This window comes from Pleurodeles waltl, chromosome 2_2 (genome assembly GCF_031143425.1).
Source record: "Pleurodeles waltl isolate 20211129_DDA chromosome 2_2, aPleWal1.hap1.20221129, whole genome shotgun sequence".
Taxonomy (NCBI): Eukaryota; Metazoa; Chordata; class Amphibia; order Caudata; family Salamandridae; genus Pleurodeles; species Pleurodeles waltl.
This window is the reverse complement of record NC_090439.1, coordinates 1,200,024,446-1,200,044,161: the sequence shown is the minus strand read 5'-3', so window position 1 is coordinate 1,200,044,161 and position 19,716 is coordinate 1,200,024,446. Positions and strand designations below refer to the sequence as shown.

The 19,716-nt window shown below is 45.7% G+C and overlaps 1 protein-coding gene across 1 annotated transcript in view; it reads left to right on the top strand.

Annotated features, from left to right (window-relative positions):
- LOC138279442 (vomeronasal type-2 receptor 26-like) overlaps positions 1–16,184 on the top strand; it is a 344,592-nt gene extending 328,408 nt beyond the window's left edge. Inside the window, exon 7 of the mRNA XM_069219404.1 lies at positions 15,273–16,184. Within this exon, the coding sequence (XP_069075505.1) occupies positions 15,273–16,174 (902 nt within the window). The 3' untranslated portion in view covers positions 16,175–16,184. The remainder of the gene's footprint in view (positions 1–15,272) is intronic.
- Positions 16,185–19,716: the final 3,532 nt, after the last annotated feature.

Genomic DNA, 19,716 nt, shown 5'->3' with positions numbered 1-19,716 from the left:
CCCCTCAGCCTTGCCTGGGCGCGAAACTGGACAAAGGAAAGGGGAGTGACCACTCCCCTGACCTGCACCTCCCCTGGGAGGTGCCCAGAGCTCCTCCAGTGTGCTCCAGACCTCTGCCATCTTGGAAACAGAGGTGCTGCTGGCACACTGGACTGCTCTGAGTGGCCAGTGCCCTCTGCTGACGTCAGAGACTCCTTCTGATAGGCTCCTTCAGGTGTTGCTAGCCTATCCTTTGTCCTAAGTAGCCAAACCCTCTTTTCTGGATATTTAGGGTCTCTTTCTTTGGGGATTCCTCAGATAACGAATGCAAGAGCTCATCAGAGTTCCTCTGCATCTCCCTCTTCACCTTCTGCCAAGAAATCGACTGCTGACCGCGCTGGAAGCCTGCAAAACTGCAACAAAGTAGCTAAGACGACTACTGCAACATTGTAACGCCGCTCCTGCTGCCTTCTCGACTGTTTTTCTTGGTGTGCATCCTGTGGGGGTAGTCTGCCTCCTCTCTGCATCAGAAGCTGCGAAGAAATTGTAGGAGGCTGGACTGGCTTGTAGTGAGTACCAAGGGGTACTTGCACCTTGCACCAGGCCCAGTTATCCCTTATTAGTGTATAGGGTGTCTAGCAGCTTAGGCTGATAGATAATGGTAGCTTAGCAGAGCAGCTTAGGCTGAACTAGGAGACGTGTGAAGCTACTACAGTACCACTTAGTGTCATATGCACAATATCATAAGAAAACACAATACACAGTTATACTAAAAATAAAGGTACTTTATTTTTATGACAATATGCCAAAGTATCTTAGAGTGTACCCTCAGTGAGAGGATAGGAAATATACACAAGATATATATACACAATAGCAAAAATATGCAGTATAGTCTTAGAAAACAGTGCAAACAATGTATAGTTACAACAGGATGCAATGGGGAAACATAGGGATAGGGGCAACACAAACCATATGCTCCAAAAGTGGAATGCGAACCACGAATGGACCCCAAACCTATGTGACCTTGTAGAGGGTCGCTGGGACTATTAGAAAATAGTGAGAGTTAGCAAAATAACCCTCCCCAAGACCCTGAAAAGTGAGTGCAAAGTGCACTAAAGTTCCCCTAAGGACAAAATAGTCGTGTTAGAGGGAAAATGCAAGGAAAACACAAATCAGCAATGCAAAAACGATGGATTCCTGACTGAGGGTACCTGTGGAACAAGGGGACCAAGTCCAAAAGTCACAAGCAGCTCGGAGATGGGCAGATGCCCAAGAAATGCCAGCGGTTGGTGCAAAGAAGCTCTTACTAGGCTGAAGAACTGTGAATACTGCAGGAACGACAAGGGCTAGAGACTTCCCCTTTGGAGGATGGATCCCCCCCGCCTGTGAGAGTCGTGCAGAAGTGTTTTCCCGCCGGATGGACGCCAACAAGCCTTGCTACACGCAAATCGTGCGTTTGGCGTTTTTGGACGCTGCTGGGGCCCAGCAGGGACCAGGAGGTCGCAAATTGGACCTGCAGAGAGAAGGGACGTCGAGCAAGACAAAGAGCCCTCACTGAAGCAGGTAGCACCCGGAGAAGTGCCAGAAACAGGCACTACGAGGATGCGTGAAACGGTGCTCGCCGAAGTTGCACAAAGGAGTCCCACGTCGCCGGAGACCAACTTAGAAAGTCGTGCAATGCAGGTTAGAGTGCCGTGGACCCAGGCTTGGCTGTGCACAAAGGATTTCCACCGGAAGTGCACAGGGGCCGGAGTAGCTTGCAAAGTCGCGGTTCCCAGCAATGCAGCCCAGCGAGGTGAGGCAAGGACTTACCTCCACCAAACTTGGGCTGAAGAGTCACTGGACTGTGGGGGTCACTTGGACGGTGTCGCTGGATTCGAGGGACCTCGCTCGTCGTGCTGAGAGGAGACCCAAGGGACCGGTAATGCAGCTTTTTGGTGCCTGCGGTTGCAGGGGGAAGATTCCGTCGACCCACGGGAGATTTCTTCGGAGCTTCTGGTGCAGAGAGGAGGCAGACTACCCCCACAGCATGCACAAGCAAGAAAACAGTCGAGAAGGCGGCAGGATCAGCGTTACAGAGTTGCAGTAGTCGTCTTTGCTACTATGTTGCAGGTTTGCAGGCTTCCAGCGCGGTCAGCGGTCGTTTCCTTATCAGAAGGTGAAGAGGGAGATGCAGAGGAACTCGGCTGAGCTCATGCATTCGTTATCTAAAGTTTCCCCAGAGACAGAGACCCTAAATAGCCAGAAAAGAGGGTTTGGCTACCTAGGAGAGAGGAAAGGCTACTAACACCTGAAGGAGCCTATCACAAGGAGTCTCTGACATCACCTGGTGGCACTGGCCACTCAGAGCAGTCCAGTGTGCCAGCAGCACCTCTGTTTCCAAGATGGCAGAGGTCTGGAGCACACTGGAGGAGCTCTGGACACCTCCCAGGGGAGGTGCAGGTCAGGGGAGTGGTCACTCCCCTTTCCTTTGTCCAGTTTCGCGCCAGAGCAGGGGCTAAGGGGTCCCTGAACCGGTGTAGACTGGCTTATGCAGAATTGGGCACATCTGTGCCCAACAAAGCATTTCCAGAGGCTGGGGGAGGCTACTCCTCCCCTGCCTTCACACCATTTTCCAAAGGGAGAGGGTGTCACACCCTCTCTCAGAGGAAGTTCTTTGTTCTGCCATCCTGGGCCAGGCCTGGCTGGACCCCAGGAGGGCAGCTGCCTGTCTGAGGGGTTGGCAGCAGCAGCAGCTGCAGTGAAACCCCAGGAAGGGCAGTCTGGCAGTACCAGGGTCTGTGCTACAGACCACTGGGATCATGGAATTGTACCAACAATGCCAGGATGGCATAGAGGGGGCAATTCCATGATCATAGACATGTTACATGGCCATATTCGGAGTTACCATGGTGAAGCTACATATAGGTAGTGACCTATATGTAGTGCACGCGTGTAATGGTGTCCCCGCACTCACAAAGTTCAGTGAATTGGCTCTGAACAATGTGGGGGCACCTTGGCTAGTGCCAGGGTGCCCTCACACTAAGTAACTTTGCACCTAACCTTTACCAGGTAAAGGTTAGACACATAGGTGACTTATAAGTTACTTAAGTGCAGTGTAAAATGGCTGTGAAATAACGTGGACGTTATTTCACTCAGGCTGCAGTGGCAGGCCTGTGTAAGAATTGTCAGAGCTCCCTATGGGTGGCAAAAGAAATGCTGCAGCCCATAGGGATCTCCTTGAACCCCAATATCCTGGGTACCTCAGTACCATATACTAGGGAATTATAAGGGTGTTCCAGTAAGCCAATGTAAATTGGTAAAAATGGTCACTAGCCTGTCAGTGACAATTTGAAAGTAATGAGAGAGCATAACCACTGAGGTTCTGGTTAGCAGAGCCTCAGTGAGACAGTTAGGCACCACACAGGGAACATACACATGCACACCTATGAGCACTGGGGCCCTGTGTGACAGGGTCCCAGTGACACATACATATAGGCCACAAACCTATGAGCACTGGGGTCCTGACCAGCAGGATCCCAGTGACACATAACAACCATACTGAAAACATGGTGTTTTCACTATGAGCACTGAGGCCTGGCTATCAGGATCCCAGTGAGACAGTGAAAACAGTGACAAACACCCTGACATACACTCACAAACAGGCCAAAAGTGGGGGTAACAAGGCTAGAAAGAGGCTACCTTCTCACAAAACCCCCCCCCAAACGAAGGACAATAAGGCTAACCTTGGCCAGTTGAGACTTTATTGTCTCAGTGGTGATAAGTAGAGAGTAGCTCTGCAATAGACTGGTTACTCCCTTTATCATCCACTATATGGTTACTTCCCTGTGGGGATGTAAACCACCCTGTTTGAAGTTTTTTAGCTAAGCAACAATGTGAAGATGTATTTTCAGAGTTTCTATCAGTAAGTTTTAGTTTCGAGCAGTGGGAATTGTCCACTGAACCTATTTGTAGTGATGGAAATGCCAGACAGGGATGCTGTCTCAGAAAAGCCATAGCTGGGCAAAAACGTTGTCCATCTGGCTGGAAGAGAGAACAGGGATGCTGTTTCTCTTGAGTTGGAGCAGGGCAGGGATGCTGTCCTATGAGCTCCACACTAGGGCAGGGATGCTGTCCTAAGTGTTGTGAGGTAGTGCAGGGTTTCTGCACTAAAGTTTCTCTGGGAGGGTTGGAGGGATGCTCCATGTTAACTAAAATGGTGCTGTTTTTCTCACCAATGTTAGTTATCCCACAGAGAGGTACTTCCACCTCAGGGAGTCCAGCTTTGACAGCTGATGATTCCCTTGGAACAGGTGCCACCCCAGGAGAGGTTTCTCCCACCACAGGAATAGTATCCTGAATGGTAGGGTGGTTAGGGGATACTGTGATACCCTTTTTACCTGTTGATGGAGAGGGATCCTGAGTTTTCAGGCCTTCTCTCCTTTGCTTTTTCATTTCACTTGAAATGAGAGGGAACAATTCCTCAGGGATGCCCAGCATGGCTGCATGGGCATAAAACTCTACATCAGCCCAACCTGAGGCCTCTAGGTCATTACCTAAGAGACAGTCTACAGGTAAGCTAGGTGATACCACCACCTGCTTAGGGCCAGTAACTCCACCCCAACTAAACTGAATTATAGCTAAGGGAAGAAACTTAGTGGAGTTATGGACATCAATAATCTTATACTGTTGTCCAATGATGTGTTGTTCAGGAGGCACTAGGTTTTCAGTCACCAAAGTGAAACTGGCACCTGTGTCCCTGTAGGCCAAGGCCTCAACACCATTTATTGAAACTGTCTGCCTGTACTTATCCATTGTAAGGGGACAAGCAGCCAGTGTGGCAAGGCCAATGCCACTAGGTGTGACAGAAACTGTCTTGGGACTGAGTACATCAGTTTCCACTATGGACCCATAAGTGAACCCAACTACACCCTTTGCTTGACTGTTGCCAGCAGTCCCACCACTAGTACCACTACTGCTAGGGGCACTAGAGCTTGATGTATTAGTGGTGGTAGGCTCAGGGGGTTTACCTGGACAGGACTTATCCCCTGGCCTATGGCCTCTATTTTTACACACAAAGCACCAAGGCTTTTTAATGTGTGCAGGTTGGGAAGAAGAGGAAGAATTTGTTTTATCCCCACCCTCTGAAGAGTGTTTAAGATTTGAAGTGGGATCTTTGGTTTTACCCTTATCCCCATGCTTACCTTGAGATTTTTCACCATCTTTCTTCTTATTGCCATCCTTGTCACCCCCTGTATGAACTTTTCTGTTCACCCTTGTTCTGACCCATTTGTCTGCCTTCTTTCCCAATTCTTGGGGAGAGGTCAGATCAGAGTCTACCAGGTACTGGTGCAACAAATCAGACACACAATTATTAAGTATATGCTCTCTCAGGATTGTGTTATACAGGCTTTCATAATCAGTAACTTTACTGCCATGTAACCACCCCTCCAAGGCCTTCACTGAATGGTCAATGAAATCAACCCAGTCTTGTGAAGACTCCTTTTTGGTCTCTCTGAACTTTATCCTGTACTGTTCAGTGGTTAAGCCATAACCATCCAGGAGTGCATTCTTAAGAACTTGGAAATTATTGGCATCATTTTCTTTTACAGTAAGGAGCCTATCCCTACCTTTTCCACTAAATGATAGCCATAGGATAGCAGCCCACTGCTTTTGAGGGACATCCTGTACAGCACAGGCCCTCTCAAGTGCAGCAAACCACTTGTTAATGTCATCCCCCTCCTTGTAAGGGGGAACTATCTTATGCAGATTCCTGGAATCATGCTCTTTTGCAGGATGACTATGGGGAATACTGCTGCTGCCACCATGGGTATCTAAACCCATCTTCTGTCTTTCCCTCTCTATTTCTAAAGACTGTCTATCCAAATCCAGCTGTTGCTTCTTGAGCTTCAGTCTGGTTTGCTCCACTCTCAATCTATTGAGCTCCCTTTCTAACAATCTGTCATCAGGGTGGGTGGGAGGGACATTTCTAGATACAGAGGTATGATGGGAATGAACAGAAGGAGACCTGTCCCTTACAGAGGGCACCCTAACAGCTTGGCTACCAGTATAATGTGAGAGCACATCATCAGTATGATGTGATTCAACCTCTGTACCAACTATGCTAGACTGTCTAGTAATGGGCAGGCTGAGAAGTTTCTTTCCTGAACCTTTTCCTGGGGGAGTCCCTGGATCAGATTGAGAACCATTAGCTACTTTTTCTACAGATTGGGCACTTATGGCCTTATCCTGTACTCTAAGCATATTAATTAACAGTTCTAAGGAAGGATTCTTCCCTACACTCAAACCTCTCTCTATGCAGAGACTCCTTGCTCCTTTCCAGCTAAGGTGATCATATGCAAGTTTGGACAGTTCAACTTTTTGGCCTGTGCCAGACATTTTTTAGAGAGAGTTAAAGTGATAGTAAAAGATAAAAAAGTTTTCAGAACTTTTTGGAAAGATAGAAAAAAAAACTTTTAAAACTTTTTAAGAACTTTTTGAAAGTTTAGAAGTACTTTTCAGCACTTAGAAAAGAGTGAAAAGAGGAAATGCAAAACTTTTTGGCTATGTGTATATACACTGACCTTGTTTTGTATATTTTTCTCTTATGAAAAGTACAATGACAAGAGTGGTAAGTAGTCTCAAAGCACTTATCCCGTCGCTGCACAACCAATGTAGGAGGCTGGACTGGCTTGTAGTGAGTACCAAGGGGTACTTGCACCTTGCACCAGGCCCAGTTATCCCTTATTAGTGTATAGGGTGTCTAGCAGCTTAGGCTGATAGATAATGGTAGCTTAGCAGAGCAGCTTAGGCTGAACTAGGAGACGTGTGAAGCTACTACAGTACCACTTAGTGTCATATGCACAATATCATAAGAAAACACAATACACAGTTATACTAAAAATAAAGGTACTTTATTTTTATGACAATATGCCAAAGTATCTTAGAGTGTACCCTCAGTGAGAGGATAGGAAATATACACAAGATATATATACACAATAGCAAAAATATGCAGTATAGTCTTAGAAAACAGTGCAAACAATGTATAGTTACAACAGGATGCAATGGGGAAACATAGGGATAGGGGCAACACAAACCATATACTCCAAAAGTGGAATGCGAACCACGAATGGACCCCAAACCTATGTGACCTTGTAGAGGGTCGCTGGGACTATTAGAAAATAGTGAGAGTTAGCAAAATAACCCTCCCCAAGACCCTGAAAAGTGAGTGCAAAGTGCACTAAAGTTCCCCTAAGGACAAAATAGTCGTGTTAGAGGGAAAATGCAAGGAAAACACAAATCAGCAATGCAAAAACGATGGATTCCTGACTGAGGGTACCTGTGGAACAAGGGGACCAAGTCCAAAAGTCACAAGCAGCTCGGAGATGGGCAGATGCCCAAGAAATGCCAGCGGTTGGTGCAAAGAAGCTCTTACTAGGCTGAAGAACTGTGAATACTGCAGGAACGACAAGGGCTAGAGACTTCCCCTTTGGAGGATGAATCCACCCCACCTGTGAGAGTCGTGCAGAAGTGTTTTCCCGCCGGATGGACGCCAACAAGCCTTGCTACACGCAAATCATGCGTTTGGCGTTTTTGGACGCTGCTGGGGCCCAGCAGGGACCAGGAGGTCGCAAATTGGACCTGCAGAGAGAAGGGACGTCGTGCAAGACAAAGAGCCCTCACTGAAGCAGGTAGCACCGGAGAAGTGCCAGAAACAGGCACTACGAGGATGCGTGAAACGGTGCTCGCCGAAGTTGCACAAAGGAGTCCCACGTCGCCGGAGACCAACTTAGAAAGTCGTGCAATGCAGGTTAGAGTGCCGTGGACCCAGGCTTGGCTGTGCACGAAGGATTTCCGCCGGAAGTGCACAGGGGCCGGAGTAGCTTGCAAAGTCGCGGTTCCCAGCAATGCAGCCCAGCGAGGTGAGGCAAGGACTTACCTCCACCAAACTTGGGCTGAAGAGTCACTGGACTGTGGGGGTCACTTGGACGGTGTCGCTGGATTCGAGGGACCTCGCTCGTCGTGCTCAGAGGAGACCCAAGGGACCGGTAATGCAGCTTTTTGGTGCCTGCGGTTGCAGGGGGAAGATTCCGTCGACCCACGGGAGATTTCTTCGGAGCTTCTGGTGCAGAGAGGAGGCAGACTACCCCCACAGCATGCACAAGCAGGAAAACAGTCGAGAAGGCGGCAGGATCAGCGTTACAGAGTTGCAGTAGTCGTCTTTGCTACTATGTTGCAGGTTTGCAGGCTTCCAGCGCGGTCAGCGGTCGTTTCCTTATCAGAAGGTGAAGAGGGAGATGCAGAGGAACTCGGCTGAGCTCATGCATTCGTTATCTAAAGTTTCCCCAGAGACAGAGACCCTAAATAGCCAGAAAAGAGGGTTTGGCTACCTAGGAGAGAGGAAAGGCTACTAACACCTGAAGGAGCCTATCACAAGGAGTCTCTGACGTCACCTGGTGGCACTGGCCACTCAGAGCAGTCCAGTGTGCCAGCAGCACCTCTGTTTCCAAGATGGCAGAGGTCTGGAGCACACTGGAGGAGCTCTGGACACCTCCCAGGGGAGGTGCAGGTCAGGGGAGTGGTCACTCCCCTTTCCTTTGTCCAGTTTCGCGCCAGAGCAGGGGCTAAGGGGTCCCTGAACCGGTGTAGACTGGCTTATGCAGAATTGGGCACATCTGTGCCCAACAAAGCATTTCCAGAGGCTGGGGGAGGCTACTCCTCCCCTGCCTTCACACCATTTTCCAAAGGGAGAGGGTGTCACACCCTCTCTCAGAGGAAGTTCTTTGTTCTGCCATCCTGGGCCAGGCCTGGCTGGACCCCAGGAGGGCAGCTGCCTGTCTGAGGGGTTGGCAGCAGCAGCAGCTGCAGTGAAACCCCAGGAAGGGCAGTCTGGCAGTACCAGGGTCTGTGCTACAGACCACTGGGATCATGGAATTGTACCAACAATGCCAGGATGGCATAGAGGGGGCAATTCCATGATCATAGACATGTTACATGGCCATATTCGGAGTTACCATGGTGAAGCTACATATAGGTAGTGACCTATATGTAGTGCACGCGTGTAATGGTGTCCCCGCACTCACAAAGTTCAGTGAATTGGCTCTGAACAATGTGGGGGCACCTTGGCTAGTGCCAGGGTGCCCTCACACTAAGTAACTTTGCACCTAACCTTTACCAGGTAAAGGTTAGACATATAGGTGACTTATAAGTTACTTAAGTGCAGTGTAAAATGGCTGTGAAATAACGTGGACGTTATTTCACTCAGGCTGCAGTGGCAGGCCTGTGTAAGAATTGTCAGAGCTCCCTATGGGTGGCAAAAGAAATGCTGCAGCCCATAGGGATCTCCTGGAACCCCAATATCCTGGGTACCTCAGTACCATATACTAGGGAATTATAAGGGTGTTCCAGTAAGCCAATGTAAATTGGTAAAAATGGTCACTAGCCTGTCAGTGACAATTTGAAAGTAATGAGAGAGCATAACCACTGAGGTTCTGGTTAGCAGAGCCTCAGTGAGACAGTTAGGCACCACACAGGGAACATACACATGCACACCTATGAGCACTGGGGCCCTGTGTGACAGGGTCCCAGTGACACATACATATAGGCCACAAACCTATGAGCACTGGGGTCCTGACCAGCAGGATCCCAGTGACACATAACAACCATACTGAAAACATGGTGTTTTCACTATGAGCACTGAGGCCTGGCTATCAGGATCCCAGTGAGACAGTGAAAACAGTGACAAACACCCTGACATACACTCACAAACAGGCCAAAAGTGGGGGTAACAAGGCTAGAAAGAGGCTACCTTCTCACAGAAATCTCCTGTGGGTCGACGGAATCTTCCCCCTGCCAACGCAGGCACCAAAAAGCTGCATCACGGTCCCTTGGGTCTCCTCTCACGACGACGAGCGAGATCCCACGAATCCAGCAATACTGTCCAAGTGACCCCCACGGTCCAGTGACTCTTCAGTCCAAGTTTGGTGAAGGTAAGTCCTTGCCTCCCCACGCCAGACTGCATTGTTGGTTTTCGCGACTTTTGCAACTTCTCCATCTCCCGTGCACTTCCGGCAGAAATCCTTTGTGCACCCGGAAGCTGGGGTCCCCGGCACTCTAACCTGCATTGCACGACTTCCTAAGTTGTTCTCCGGCAACGTGGGACTCCTTTGTGTGACTTCAGGTGAGCACCGTTTCACGCATCCTTTTACTGCCTGTTTCTGGCACTTCTCTGGGTGCTACCTGCTGCTGTGAGGGCTCCTTTTCTTGCTCGACGTCCCCTCTACCTTTTGTTCCAATTTGCACCGTCCTGGTCCATCCTGGGCCACAGCAGCATCCAAAAATGTTAAACGCATGATTTGCAGCTAGCAAGGCTTGTTAGCGTCCATCCGGCGGGAAAACACTTCTGCACGACTCTCCAAGGCGTGGGGGATCCATCCTCCAAAGGGGATGTCTCTAGCCCTTGTCGTTCCTGCAGTATTCACAGTTCTTCAGCCTAGTAAGAGCTTCTTTGCACCAACAGCTGGCATTTCTTGGGCATCTGCCCATCTCCGACTTGCTTGTGACTTTTGGACTTGGTCCCCTTGTTCCACAGGTACCCTCAGTCAGGAATCCATCGTTGTTGCACTGCTGATTTGTGTTTTCCTTGCATTTTCCCTCTATCACGACTTCTGTGTCTTTAGGGGAACTTCAGTGCACTTTGCACTCACTTTTCAGGGTCTTGGGGTGGGGTATTTTTCTAACCCTTGCTATTTTCTAATAGTCCCAGCGACCCTCTACAAGGTCACATAGGTTTGGGGTCCATTCATGATTCACATTCCACTTTTGGAGTATATGGTCTGTGTTGCCCCTATCCCTATGTGCCTACATTGCATCCTATTGTAATTTTACACTGTTTGCACTGTTTTCTAAGACTATACTGCATATTTTTGGTATTGTGTACATATATCTTGTGTATATTTCTTATCCTCATACTGAGGGTACTCACTGAGATACTTTTGGCATATTGTCATAAAAATAAAGTACCTTTATTTTTAGTATAACTGTGTATTGTGTTTTCTTATGATATTGTGCATAATCATTTGTGGTACTGTAGTAGCTTCACACGTCTCCTAGTTCAGCCTAAGCTGCTCTGCTAAGCTACCATTATCTATCAGCCTAAGCTGCTAGACACCCTCTACACTAATAAGGGATACCTGGGCCTGGTGCAAGGTGTAAGTACCCCTTGGTACTCACTACAAGCCAGTCCAGCCTCCTACACAGTAAGCCAATGTAAATTGGTAAAATTGGTCACTAGCCTGTTAGTGACAATTTGGAAAGAAATGAGAGAGCATAACCAATGAGGTTCTGGATAGCAGAGCCTCAGTGAGACAGTTAGTCATAACACAGGTAACACATACAGGGCACACTTATGAGAACAGGGGCCCTGGCTGGCAGGGTCCCAGTGACACATACAACTAAAACAACATATATACAGTGAAATATGGGGGTAACATGCCAGGCAAGATGGTACTTTCCTACAATTACTCATATCCTAAATTCCGCAGTGGGAGGTTCCTAATAAATGCATACAGTAGGAGGTCTAATACTAAATATGAGTCTGTTATTATTGCAGGGAATTCACATGACTGTTGCCAATGGTTCCACTGAAACATTGCAGTAACTTCAATATATTCACTTTCTGGCCACAAGGTGGCACCAGTGTCACACATGAAAAAATTCAAACATTTTTTTTTTTTAGAGGCCTTTAAAGGAGTGCCTTACTCTTGGAAAGACACCTGCAACAGGTTTTGTAGATTTCAAAATAAACTGTTTTATTCTAATTATGCGAAGATCCTGTTCACATCTATCAGAAAAGTAGTTAAATATATTTGTATGTATAGTAGCTGATAATTCTCCTTCTATTTGTATACCTTCAATATAAGTGTGTATGTCCCAGTCTATACGATTTGATAATTCATCTAGACTCCAATCTTCAGGCTCTATAGTTTCATAATGGGGATAATAGTTAGTAGTGTCAATATTTGTTATGGGGTTCATGAGGCTACTAAACTATTTTTAACTTGGAGGATAATATCCTTGTATTAGTTCTTTGAATATTTTTTTATAATTGTCTAACAGGCATTTCTCTTATGTCAATGTAGGTTGTTTTTAGGCCTAGGGGTGATATACTATAAATACCTAGGCATTCAGAAACTTCTGACTTAAAAAATAATTCTATGGTAATGATATTGCTGATCTCCTAAGGACAGTTCTGTTGCAGAGGGCGACAGCCTGACCGTTATTAAATTGAATAATTAATCCAGGGATGTGGAATTAATTAGTTGACTTTTTTGGGACCTGCCCAATCTAGTCAATTACTTTACTTTTGAGTATACTGTTATAACTTAACCTTCATAAGAATAGGAGGTCTAATAGTTATTCCTAAATTATACACTAAATAACAAACTTATATATTGACATTATTAAGTGGCCACATATCTGTCTAGACATGCATATACATACACAGTAAATTTTAACATACATACACAGTACTTCTTAATTTCATACTAGGGCAAACAAAATACTACTGGCCACTTCCCTCCGGATTCATAGAGGGGACAACTTTTCACTATTTTCAACTACAAATTGTGACTTCCAGACTTAAGGTTTGGGTTAGGTTGACATGAGTGTTCTTTAGAACATACACTGTTTGCTCAGCCCCAAGTCCACCACTACTCCTGACCACTTTTGGCTTACTTAGTCAAGCTCCCTGTATCTTCTGGACTTACCACCGGGATCCCTTAATATCATCTCAATTCATACACAATCTTGCATGCAAACACAAAAATTACCTACATTACAGTGTCAAAATTGTAAATGTCTTTATAAAATAAAAGGAACAGACCTCGTACTTTGTCCACCTTACTACCATCACCTGAGTCCCATCGGTCCCCACGAAATCAGAGATTTGTACTTAAATGTAGGCATCTCCCTTACCTCTTTAAAATGTGCACAAATCACCTTGTGGAGACAGGCAGGGCCCCTAGTCGAGGAGTTGGTGAGATCAAAGTAGAGCTCCTGGCTGGCTCGCCAATATGTTAGAGGGAAATCTGTTAATAAAATAAAACAAATCATTTTGACAAAATAATGTAAGTTTAATCGATTTTCAGCTGTGAACAACAGGCAGCCTCACATAGAAGCCATGACTGAAGTTCAAAGTTCTGGTTCAAACACCAGTAGCATTTATACTGTAAAAACCACAAAAAACTGTGGTCAAGAGTTCAACATTGACGTAAGCAACTACAAGCAGTACAGATAAGATAATGAGGTGCCTCTGGAAAGAAGCACGTGCACTTGTAGGCCTCATGGGTGGGTAAGTTACACTGACGTCATTCACCATATCTATCTTTCTGCACAACAAGAGATTATATGTTGCGTGGGTTCATGGTAGCCCTGCCTTGCAAATACTTATCTTCCCCTTACACAGTTCCCCTTAGCACGATATGAATGACTTGTGGTTTTTAGGACCCCTGTGCTAAGGCAGGATACACCCTTTTGTTCCACCCTGCTCGTGCTAAGTGAACATTTTGAAAGCAACAGTTGGTGCAATGTTGAAGAAAAACTCTCATTCTAATGTGGCTTGGGCCTCTAGTGTGTTTCAGCACAACTAACTTAACAATGCAGCATGTGTATAAGTTTCCTAAGTAATAAGTAATAATAAGTGTTTGTTTGTCCTAAATATGACCTGCCTTTTCTATTGAACCCACAGTCTGTCTTTTTTTTAACATGGTATGTATTAAGCCTTTCACTGCTTACATTGGTTTACAACTATCTCTAGCCTAAAATGTTTGTATTGGGATTTGGGAACTTATGTTTGTTTGTATGTGATGTATTCCTATTCTTCCTACATCAGGGCAATGACGACCTGTTTATATAAAGATACTTGATTGTAAAAGTATCTGCCATGATTTCTCAGTATTATCTAAATATCAATAAACATGGTTTTGAAAAGAAAGGAATAGATGTCCAGGCAGTTTGTTGATTAAGGACAATGTTTTTCTAAATTGAGGACCCAGATTTAACTCTGTCTTCATGTAGTTCCTCAATGATTCAATTCAGTCCTTCCCCATGCAAATGTTTTACGTCTGATCTCTCAGTAGGAATGCTATCTCGGTGCCCAGTACAATTCTAGTCAGAGAATAAGGTTCCTGTTTCCATCTGAAAACCCTTATGGGGAAATTGCAGAGACAAGAGAATTCAGAACATCTTCCAATTGACCTTGAACATTGAGATCTGAGGTTTATCATTCCCTGTGATAAGCATTGTCGCCGGGTCTGAGAGACCATAAATGATTCCCTATTTCTTGAGGGGTGATCTAGGTTCCAAGAACTTCTTTTGTTTGGGACTGGTGTCAACAGAGCAATCTGCGAAGATGGATTTAGTAATTACTCTTTTAAGCTGCCTGGAGGATTGTTCTGACGTGTTGATGCTGCAGCAGACAGGCAGTGACGGGATGTGGTCTGCTTGAGGCCTCTTATAGTTGTCTGGTAGCTCCAATGCACCCTTTGGAACTCCACTGGGATTTTCAATCATATGTTTACCCACACTGAGGAACAAATCTGCCAGGAAGTTTAACAAGTCATCTTTTTCTGTGGTTTTCACCACTCCATATATCTTGATGTTACTTCAGAGTGAGCCGTCTTCCATATCATTAATCATGCATTTTTTCTAAACTATACATCCTGTCCCCAGTCTAGCACCTTCTGCATTTGATCATTGACTGCCTTCAAAGGTTTCTCAGTTGAGGCCATCTATGTCTCTTTCTTTCCAGCCTATATCCTTGCCCTGAACACAACAATGGCCAAACCCCCAGATTTCACCATTTATGGAAGCAATAAGTAGGATAATGGATGCAATTTTTTTCATGTTGAATTTCATGATGAATTCTCATGTAAATTGAAGCATCTATCATGATGTTTTTCTAGTCACCTGTTTATTGCCTAGAAGTGCTTCTGGAAAAAGAAGCTGACGTGCTGGTCACTGCACAGACATATGTTGCAGCTGAGAAAGGTTCCAGGGTTGTGGCAGGTAATCAACTATGTTTGTATGTGCGGGCATATATTGTTGATATGTTTTTACAATTAACGTTATGGTCTTTGATGTATGGTAGTCAATCCCATGGACTCATTATTATTAATTTCTGACTACTTTTGTATCCATAGTCAAAATATTCTTGAAATAATGTGAAAATAAATGTTTTATCACATTACCAAATATCCATTTCTAAAGAGTTTGAAACAGCAGAAATGACTGATTTTGTTTGCTTTTTATTGTAGACATGGAAAACTGTTTGCAGTGCCCTGAGGACCAGTGGCCGAATGCCAAGAAGGATGGATGCAACAAAAGGGTCATTGTTTTCCTCTCATATAGTGACATACTTGGCGTAATTTTGTTCACTGTGGCCATTATCTTCTCTGCTGTCACTGTTGGAGTGCTGGGAATCTTTCTCAGACACCGGGACACCCCAATAGTGAAGGCTAATAACCGTGATCTCAGCTACACACTCCTCACTGCCCTAATTTTGGCTTTTCTATGCTCCCTCCTATTTATTGGACGCCCTGCGACATGGACCTGTCTGATCCAACAAGCTGCATTTGGGATTATTTTTACTATTGCTGTGTCTTGTGTTTTAGCAAAAACCATCACTGTTGTCATTGCCTTTAATGCCACAAGGCCTGGGAGCAGATTAAGTAGGTGGCTGGGATCCCGAGTGTCCGGCTCTATTGTCCTCTTCTGCACACTAGGAGAAGTGACAATCTGTCTCTCTTGGCTGCTCACAGCTCCACCCCACCCTGGCACTGATATACGATCTGAGACTGGGAAGATGATCCTGCAGTGTGACCAGGGCTCTGTCACTGCCTTCTACAGTGTGATTGGGTACATGGGACTGTTGGCCTTGGCCAGCTTCATTGTGGCCTTCTTAGCCAGGAACCTCCCGGATAAATTCAATGAGGCCAAGCTCATCACATTCAGCATGCTGGTGTTCTGCAGTGTCTGGGTCTCTTTCTTTCCAGCCTATATCAGCACTAAAGGCAGGTACATGGTGGCCGTGGAGATCTTCGCCATCTTGGCTTCTAGTGCTGGACTGTTGGGCTGTATATTCATCCCCAAATGTTACACCATTCTGTTCAGGCAGGATATCAACACCAGAGAACACCTAACTTTACATACTCATTAGTAGTTTCATGTTGGAGCTGAAATTGACCAAATTCAATATTAAACATTGAAATGCTGTATTTCTGGAGGGTGTTAAAGCAATGTATCATGCATTTGTACAACCATTTGACTGCTTGCTGTAAAGCATTAGTACCTCCAGTAATAGAAGCTAGTTTTTAAGGACAGTAGCTGCGGATGATTTTGAGTCCTTTCTGTACTTGCAATGGTTTTATTTGTTTTAATATCATTTTGGTATCTGAGTTTAGTTTGATTTCCATAAATGAGCATCTGTACCATCCCGAAAGAGGGGAATTGTTAAAGATTTCAAAGTCACCAGAAGAGGAGCCCTCTGCACCACAGGCATCAAGCATATGCAACCCAGACCATGCTCAGCATAGCATCCGTTCAGTGGCGGCTGGTGACATTTGAAAGTGGTGGGGCGTAAAAATTGTGAATGAGTCTTATGTTGCCAGCAAGTAAAGCAAGCAAGCCTCATGGACAAAAAGGAATTTGGGGGGTTCTTCCCCCCAAGAAAAGTTTGAAACAAGAGCAGCAAATGGAGCATTTCAAAGCACATTTGAGAAAGTGAAATGGTTTATAAGGCAGTTGTGAACATGTAGTCTAAAAGTATTTAAATATATTAAAAATTGTACCTTTCTCTCACTGAATTAAAATGGTCAACAGTTTCTGTAGTCTGCAAACTGTAGAGTGAGACAAATAGGGTTTTTAATTATCTTACATGCACACAGAGCTGTCTCTCTGCACTACACCTGACTGGTAAAACTGAAAGATCTTCATGCCATATTGATGATCTCATAACAAGACTGGCATTGCAGAATGATTCCCGGGCACAGATGCATCCGTGTGATGAGTGACAAGAGTGAGGCGCCAATCCCAGGACACAAGACCCGCCCTCTGTACCCGCTTACAGGACATCTGTTAGAGGTGGGCGAGCCAAGGAAATAACAGGGAGGGCTGAGCCAAGGGTCTGGCTTGTCTCCTGCACGTGCCCAGCCCCGAACATATTTGCTATGTAAATGATGGAACAAACAGGATGCAAAATATGAAAGCCTTGTTAAAATTCAAAAAGTGTATTCCTCTAAAATATAGAAACTTTAATAAGGCACATAAGACTGCTGGTACTTATTAAAAGGTTTGTTTTGTTTTGTCTGATCTCACACATTTGAGAGTGCTATCTAAAGCAATATTGAAAGAAAAAGAGTTCAGGTAAAATAAATATTTACCCATGGTTACACAATTTATGCAGGGAAACTCTAATTTAGCAGCTTTTCTGGGTTCACTTTGTACAAATTAGCCAGGAAACAGGCATTTGTTTGTCATCCTTAAGTTAAGATTTAGCTTTTCGCTCAGTTTTTGTCAGCTTTTTAATTTAAATGCAGCACAAACTCAACCCCAAGGCTGGACGCTTTAAATGAGCACCAGTTATATTACACATGGTCACATGCATTGTTTATAGGGATGGGGGGGGTCAAGTGATGTCGCCAGAGTCACAGGGTTGATGGCAAACGCTGGCTCTCTAACGTGGTTCTCCAGTGCCACAGTCTGCAGCTCTAATGGTAATGACACCTCCTGGAGGGAGGGAGGCAGGGAGGCAGAAGCCAGAAGAAAGCTCGTCTCCTCATGGGCCCGAGGTCCCAGAGCCTGGCTCAAGGTGAGCCAGGCTTCAGGCTGAGGGCCAAGCACAGATTTTAAGTGGCTTACCTACCAGTGTCCTTTAAATTTCAGTATGACAGCAGACATCTGGCAGCTCGGGGCTGTATGAAGGGATCTGACTGATGCTGTGAGGGCTGACCAAGCACAGGGTTGGGTAAGACACACAGGAGGAGAGCACCATCTCTGGAAACGGGATCCGGCTTCAGGCGTGGATTGGACCGGGTCACCCAGCAGCAGGACACCCGGCCTCTACTGTGCAATGGGAAGGTAGACACACAGGAGGAGAGCACCATCTCTGGAAACGGGATCCGGCTTCAGGCGTGGATTGGACCGGGTCACCCAGCAGCAGGACACCCGGCCTCTACTGTGCGATGGGAAGGGAGACACACAGGAGGACAGCACCATTTCTGGAACCGGGATCCAGCTTCAGGCATGGATGGGACGGGGTAATCCAGCAGCAAGACACCCGACCTCTACTGTGCAATGAAAAGGGAGACACACAGGAGGAGAGCACCATCCCTGGCACTGGGATCCAGCTTCCAGTGTGGATGGGACGGGGTCATCCAGCAGCAGGACACTTGTCCTCTACTGTGAGATGGGAAGGGAGACACAGAGGAGGAGAGTGTTGGAGGCTAGCCTGAATTGTAGTGGGTACCAAAGGTGCTTACACCTTATACCAAGTCCTGTTATCCCTTATTTTTGAAATGTAGTCAGTGTTTGTAAGCCAGGCTCTTATGGGGTAGTGTGGATAATCAGCCAAGACTTAACTAGGAGATATGCAAAGCTCATGCAATACCACTATAGTCACCCAGTACACACATGAAAGAAAATACTCAGTGTTACAAAAATAAAGGTGCTTTATTTTGGTGACCCAAATGCCAAAAATACCTTAGAGAAAAACAGTTAGTGCAAATAGCGAAAATCACAATAGTTAGAAATGGGCCGGGGAACACGATCCATATACTAACAATGTAGAATGCGAAAGTCAGTTTCCCACCTAGCCAAGTGTAGTGTATAGAGGGGTGCTGGGACTATTAGAAAACCCCAAAGGTAAGTAATAGAACCAATCCCAGAGCCCAGGAAAGCAGGAGTAAATCACAGTAACTTTCCTAGAACACACAAGAACATGAGAAAGAAGATTATGCAAGAACCAGAAGAGACTGCAAGACACCAAAAGTAGATTCCTAGACCTGAAGACCTGTGGAAGAAGGGGACCAAGTCCAAGAAACACTGAAGAGTCCAGGGAGAACAGGAGCCCCTGCTAACCCAGATGAAGGTGTGTAGGAGGCTGGACTGGCTTGTAGTGAGTACCAAGGGGTACTTACACCTTGCACCAGGCCCAGGTATCCCTTATTAGTGTATAGGGTGTCTAGCAGCTTAGGCTGATAGATAATGGTAGCTTAGCAGAGCAGCTTAGGCTGAACTAGGAGACGTGTGAAGCTACTACAGTACCACAAATGCCATATGCACAATATCATGAGAAAACACAATACACAGATATACTAAAAATAAAGGTACTTTATTTTTATGACAATATGCCAAAAGTATCTCAGTGAGTACCCTCAGTATGAGGATAGCAAATATACACAAGATATATGTACACAATACCAAAAATATGCAGTATAGTCTTAGAAAACAGTGCAAACAATGTATAGTTACAATAGGATGCAATGGGAGCACATAGGGATAGGGGCAACACAAACCATATACTCCAAAAGTGGAATGCGAACCACAAATGGACCCCAAACCTATGTGACCTTGTAGAGGGTCGCTGGGACTATTAGAAAATAGTAAGGGTTAGAAAAATACCACCCCACCCCAAGACCCTGAAAAGTGAGTGCAAAGTGCACTAAAGTTCCCGAAAGGACATAGAAGTCGTGATAGGGGAAT